The sequence below is a fragment of the Dioscorea cayenensis genome, chromosome 14 (genome assembly GCF_009730915.1).
Source record: "Dioscorea cayenensis subsp. rotundata cultivar TDr96_F1 chromosome 14, TDr96_F1_v2_PseudoChromosome.rev07_lg8_w22 25.fasta, whole genome shotgun sequence".
NCBI lineage: Eukaryota > Viridiplantae > Streptophyta > Magnoliopsida > Dioscoreales > Dioscoreaceae > Dioscorea > Dioscorea cayenensis.
This window is the reverse complement of record NC_052484.1, coordinates 16,414,978-16,421,266: the sequence shown is the minus strand read 5'-3', so window position 1 is coordinate 16,421,266 and position 6,289 is coordinate 16,414,978. Positions and strand designations below refer to the sequence as shown.

The window sequence follows — 6,289 nt, the reverse complement described above, 5'->3', positions numbered from 1 at the left end:
ATAAATTACAATTACTGGCGACGGCTCGCATTCATCCAGTTTTTCATGCCTCCATATTAAAGAAATGTTTCGGGGATCCTACACGCTCTCTTGTTCCACTTCTGTTGCTTACCATAAAGGAAAGTCCATGCTTGCAACCGGAGTTTATTGTGGGAGTTCGTCAAGTAATTCGTACCCCAGAAACTTTTACAAATGTTGGTGCAGTGGGAAGATTTACCTTCTTACAATAATACTTGGGAGGATGTACACTTTCTTCAGCAGCAGTATCCATTTCTCGACCTTGAGGACAAGGTCTATCTTGACGAGGAAGGTAGTGTAATGACCAGGGTGTCATTACCATACAAGGTGCTCAAAAAGGATGGTGGCTTGGACGAGTCAAAGGCGAAGAAGGGGAATGTTTTGCCAAAGAATGTTAACAAGTCAACAATCACTCAGAATATGGGAGAATATTTGGATGATGTGGACCAATCAGAGTATGAGAAGATCATGGAAGACGCGTCAAAGAAGGGACGGATGTCTGAATCTGAGATTGGGGTAAAGCATCCAATGGATGGGGTGATGACACGTGGTGTTCAGAGGATGAGCGAGAGAAGGAAAAAAGGCCAACAAATGGTACAAAGAGTTTGTTATGGCCTGAGGGGGTGGAGCATATAAGAAGGGAAAGAAGGTAGAGAAAAGGGGTATGCTGTGATTTGGTTGAGAAAGGCTTGGACTTTTCTGGAGAGAAGACTGGGAGGTCTTGGTTGATGTTTTCCGGTGAGATCAATGGAGGCGTTAAGGTTCTGGTGACTCTTTTAGTATCTCAATAATAAGTGTTGATTAGTTTGTTGCTTGGATTGTTGCTGTTTCCTTTGAGTTTGTTCTATTTCTTCTTGTTATCTTGATATAGTCTGGAGACATAAATCTGAAACTATGAGATTGTTTGGCTTGAATGCTGTGATATAGTGGTGGCTTGAATGTAATCCCACTCATTTGATGAATGATTGAACCCTTATTAGGAAATTAGTCTCTGAATTTGTTGTGGATCTTTAGATGTATTCCAAATTTCTTGTTTACCCATTACAGTTTCTTATTTTAGTTAATTATATAAATCCGGTTTAGTTAGTAATTGTTGGGTTTCAGCCCATTTGGTGGGCTACCAACAAAGAGTAATAATGCTTGGGCATGACCCAAGATAAAAATGAAAAAGAAAAAAAAATGAAGCTATGTCAATAATGAAGAAGTGGAGGGCAACAAGGTATTTTCACAGGCTAAATTCTCTCATTCTTTTGTGAATGAGAATGAGTCATTCCTGTGAAAAGGGGGGCAACATGTGAGAGTGAGAGAGAGAGAGAGAGAGAGAGAGAGAGAGAGGAAGCTACCACCAAGAAACCAAGAGAGGAGAAAGGGAAGAGAGGGAGCTAGGGCAAGGAGATCAGACGGCCAAACATCGCCGGATCTCACTCAAACTCCGGGAGGAGATTCCTTGCAAGAAGCTCAACCTATTGATTAGGTTTGATCCTTCCTTCACCTCTATTTGTTGTTTGTTATCCATCCTTGTTGATGATGATGGTGGTAATGTCATACAAATCCTTTCTTATGAATGTTGTTGCCCTCATGCATGTAAACCTCTAGTTAGCTAGAGAGGAACCATTGTAACCCATTGTTGACATAGTGGATGCATGTTTAAGAGGCTCTAAGGAGTCCCGTGGTTTTTCCCTCGATTCTTAGGGTTTTCCACGCTAAAATTGTGTCTTTGCATTGTTGTTCATCCCATTCTAACATGAATGAGGGGTTTGGTAGTGTTTTATGCTTGTTTTGAAGCATTGAAGGGTTGTAGAAGACTTGGGAAGACATTTGAAGCCTCAAGGAAGCTCTACAAGGTTTTTTGCAGCTTATGCGGGCTGCATACGGGCCGCACAAGATCGCCAGTGAGTTTCACGGGGTGTATGCGGGCGCATGAACCCCGTAAGTAAACAGTGTTTTTGCTACAGTAACGGTGCTGCGGTGTTCGTGCTGCAGTAAATCACTACAGTACCAATAGACAGAAAACCTCACGGGCAACCGTGCACCCGCATACCAACTGCATAGTTTTGCCAGTGAACTTCACGGGCAAGTGTGCGCCTGCATACCGGTAACAGTGAACAGTAACAATGCTGCAATAATATTGCTACAGTAAATTCCGCAGTTTTTCACTGTTGCATTTCAGGCCAAAACTCCAACAGTAATTTCATAAGATACTTTTGTAAGACTGCTAAAGTTTTAACCTCTTACAATTATTTTTTACATCCTAATGAAAAGTATTCTAATCATATTTTGAGAAGGGCCTTGCGCCCATTTATTTTACCTTGAATTGTATAAGCCTCTACTTTTTAATTAATAGCTTAATAGTTCATCTTGTTAAAAAAAAAATCATAAGGTTTCATTTGAGAAGAATTTTGTTTTTCTTGAGTGAATACAAAAATCGATGAAATGAAAGGGAAGATTAAAAAAATTCAAGCTATAATACATCTTTCTTAATTAATGCGAGCGAAACTTGTTCGTACACCCCATTTAAGCCTTTGTGTTTTTTTAATGTATTTCATATCAATAAAAGATACATAATTACATATTTAAAAGCAATGCACTTATAACACATGATATTTCTTTTCTCTTTTATATATCCCACCAAAACTTTATTATATCTTATGCATTATTGGAGTTCTAACAAAGAGCTTGCATTGAAATATGTTAACAGAGTAGAAAAAATCATGCATGTTTGAATGTATTATATTTTGGGAAATTCCCTTTTTTAAAATACCATTTGATTAGTATAGTGCTAGGATTGAGTATATAACCCTCATAATTTTTTGAACTCGGTTTGATAGTTTCGAAATGGTTAGCATTTTTTCTATTTTTATTTTTCTTCTTCTTTGATTCATTTGGATGTCATGATTCTATGCGGTAAACAAAATTGTCAAATCAAATAAATCTTTTGTCTTTAAATATTTGTATAATCACTCAACAAATTAAACTCATACAATCCCACCTTAAAAAAACTAAGCATTTTACCAATTTACCTTCAATTTTGTTCGATCGAGTAATTGTCAAGCAACCAAGGAACACTTATAATAACTAATAAGCCATGCACTCCTAAGTTGAAATCTTACACCAAAGGATGCAAATCTTGTTATCTAAGTCAAATATATATCCAAATTCAAACATAATCTTTATATATTAATGAAGAGAAAGAAAGCAAGCAAGCAAGCGGAGATGGGAAGTTAAGTCCTTAATAAAGCATATGGGATTAAGAATCAGAGAAGCACATGAACCTACCATCATTATCTCACAAAAATGGAGAGAAGTGTATGCATGCTTGTCAATTCCCAAGAACAATAAAGATATGTGGGCACCATCACAGTGCCCCCTGAGTGCTCACTAAAGCAACCAACAGTGCTTGTAAAGTCACTCATGCATCATATGTATGTACATCCATATCTACTTATATATAATACTCATTTGATATTTCATTGATTTTCATTGTAATTAAGTCATGATTTTATGTTCTAAATGCATTAAATGCCAAAGAAGGGTAAAGTATCACACTTGCATCACATTTGCATCACATAGCAACCATAGTTGAAGATTGCATGGTGCTGTTTGTTTGTTTGTGTATGTATATATATGTGTGTGTCTTTTCTCCCACTTCTTAAAAGTGGTACTAGATATCCTTTTCATGAATAAAACCATGTTGATGCTTGTGGCTTTCTATGTTGGGAATGTTGTAAAATGAAGAGAGGGTAGTGCAAGTGATGTGCATCATTGCATGGTGGTGGTTTATATGAGAGACCAAACAGCAGCAGGTACAGATGGTGCAGTGTCTAGAATATGTTTGGTGCCTTCTTCTCTAAGTGAGGACTTCTCATGCCCTTTAGTTGCAATCTTTGGTTTGTGATCATAATTCTCTAATTCTTATTCTCTGACGTCTTCTCTTAGCTTTGCATGACATGAGCATGCGATGCTCTTCATCATTAAATCAATTAAATTAATCAAACTTTGTTTTAATTAATACTCCATTTAATTATCTTCTTTAATTGTTGTTGGAGGAACTCAAGACATGCTTTGAGAGAATAGATAATAAAACACTAATGCAGTTGTGCATTCTGCTGAAAGTTATGTTACATATATATATATATATATATATAATTGGACATGCATGTCAGGTCAAAACAAAGCTATAGAAACAACTCATTAGATAGAAAATGGATGGACTTCCACCTGGTTTCCATTTCTTCCCTTCCGACAAAGAGCTCGTTGGACATTTCCTCTACCGAAAGGCGGCTCGACTACCTTGCCAACCTCCCATTATCCCTACACTTGACTTAAAGCTCTACAAACCATGGGAGCTTCATGGTTAGTTTTAATTATTTCTAATTCCTTGGATTACTACTACTCTTCATGAAAGTTTATGTTCATATATATGATTCGATCTATGAAGGTAAAGCTTTGCAAGCTGGAAATTATTGGTATTTCTTCACCCGGAGAACTACTGAAAGAGCTTCAAATCATGGATATTGGATTGATTTCAATAACGATGAACCAGTGAGCATTGGCAATGACATGGTTGGATTGAAGAAGACCTTTGTGTTCTATCAAACTACTGAGGAGATTAACACCAATTGGGTGATGCATGAGTACCATTTATTGAATGGCATTGTTAGACATAACAGCAATAGTAGTAGCTCATCAAAGAAAAGAAAAGATCCAAAAATAGTAAGTTATAGTACATAGTTTTTTTTTCTTTTTAAAAATTCTTATAATTATCACATTGTTCTTGTATTTGTGATGAAGTTCTTGCATTGATCATTAGGAATGCAACAAGTGGGCTCTTTGTAGAGTTTCAGAGGTGAATCAAGACTCGCAAACGGGCTTACTCAATGACGAAGAAGCTGAACTTTCTTGCTTGGATGAAGTGTTCTTGTCTTTGGATGATCTTGATGAAATAAGTGCGATGAAATAGGATGAATTAGAGACGTGAATTCAATGTGAAAATAAATTGCATCTTTCTCTACTGAGAGATGCGCTCTTTTCTTTGAATTAGTGAACCTATGAACTCTTCTGTTAGCATTCTAGTTGAATATATATATATATATATATTATCCTAAAGCACAATTTTGGTGCTAAAATAGTTAATTAATTTAAGTTTTTTTTAATTAATTAAAAAAATTCAATTGGGCTTTTAATTCACTATTTTTTATTTTAGGTTTTGCCAAATTTCATAAATGACATCATATATAATAAGCTTTCATATGAGACATGACATAAAGGATATGTAAAGAACCCATGTTTAGTCCAACATTGATTATTAGATGGACTTCATGTGTGCATATAAGTGGGGGACATCCTACACCATTAGACTGGTCTTTTTGGGGTCCGCTCTCCCCTCCACTTAAATGCATAACATTGGTGCCTTTTTTTGTCCTCTGGTGTGAGTTCGATTACATTCATGGCATAATCTACTCGCATGAAGGATATTGCAGCTAGATTGGACATGATGATGGATGTTATGGAGCAAGCTCTCAATAGGTTGTCTTTACTTTTGGAACATCAACAACCAAAATGGCAGGACAATATTCCTATTTCTACATTAGTGCAGATAACAATCATCAGAAATGACCCTGATTATCATGATAATCCTTAGCACAAATGAGGGCAATTTGATTAGATTTTCCTCGTTTTGATGGCTCAGATGTACTGCAATGGATATTTCGAGCCGAGCTATTTTTTGAGTACTTTGACATCATTGATCCATACAAACTCAGAATTGCTCATATTCATTTTGAGGGGCATGTTAGCCCATGGTATCAAATGATGAAAAAAAAATGGTTATCTTACATCTTGGTCTCAATTTCTGCAAACTATTGAATTTGCTTATGGACCTTCAGCTTATGAGATCCAGGTTATGCCTTGTTTAATTTGTCTCAAGATGGCACAATTACTCAATACTATGATACTTTCATTGCTTTGCCAAATCGTATGGATGGCATGTCTCCAAAGAGTTTATTGACTTGCTTTATTAATGGATTAAAAACAGAAATACATATTGATATTATTCCATTAAAGCCTGATTCTTTACCTCAAGCAATGCAATTGGCAAGGTTGTATGAAGACAAGTATTCTGATAAATGTCCAATGATAACAAGGAGGTCTACTAAACATAATGTTTTCACGCTAGCTGTTCATTCTGTTATTGGTCACTCAAAGTTTAATTCAGGTGCTATATCATCATCATCTAAACCATGGGTAAATTCTCAGCAAATTCAAGGTAGTA

General features: G+C 36.2%; 1 protein-coding gene across 1 annotated transcript; it reads left to right on the top strand.

Annotated features, from left to right (window-relative positions):
* The first annotated feature begins 4,220 nt into the window (after positions 1–4,220).
* On the top strand, positions 4,221–4,978 carry LOC120276183 (NAC domain-containing protein 104-like). The gene is made up of 3 exons (XM_039282908.1): positions 4,221–4,371; positions 4,457–4,731; positions 4,829–4,978. The coding sequence occupies exons 1-3, from the start codon at positions 4,221–4,223 to the stop codon at positions 4,976–4,978; spliced, it is 576 nt and encodes a 191-aa protein (XP_039138842.1).
* The last annotated feature ends 1,311 nt before the right edge of the window (positions 4,979–6,289 follow it).

What these genes read in the sequence shown, in the direction of transcription:
- LOC120276183 (XM_039282908.1), top strand. Translation starts at nt 4,221, where the DNA reads ATGGATGGACTTCCACCTGGTTTCCATTTCTTCCCTTCCGACAAAGAG. An exon ending in CAAACCATGGGAGCTTCATG is followed by an intron (nt 4,372 to 4,456) that starts GTTAGTTTTAAT and finishes CGATCTATGAAG; the next exon opens with GTAAAGCTTTGCAAGCTGGA. An exon ending in AAAGAAAAGATCCAAAAATA is followed by an intron (nt 4,732 to 4,828) that starts GTAAGTTATAGT and finishes ATTGATCATTAG; the next exon opens with GAATGCAACAAGTGGGCTCT.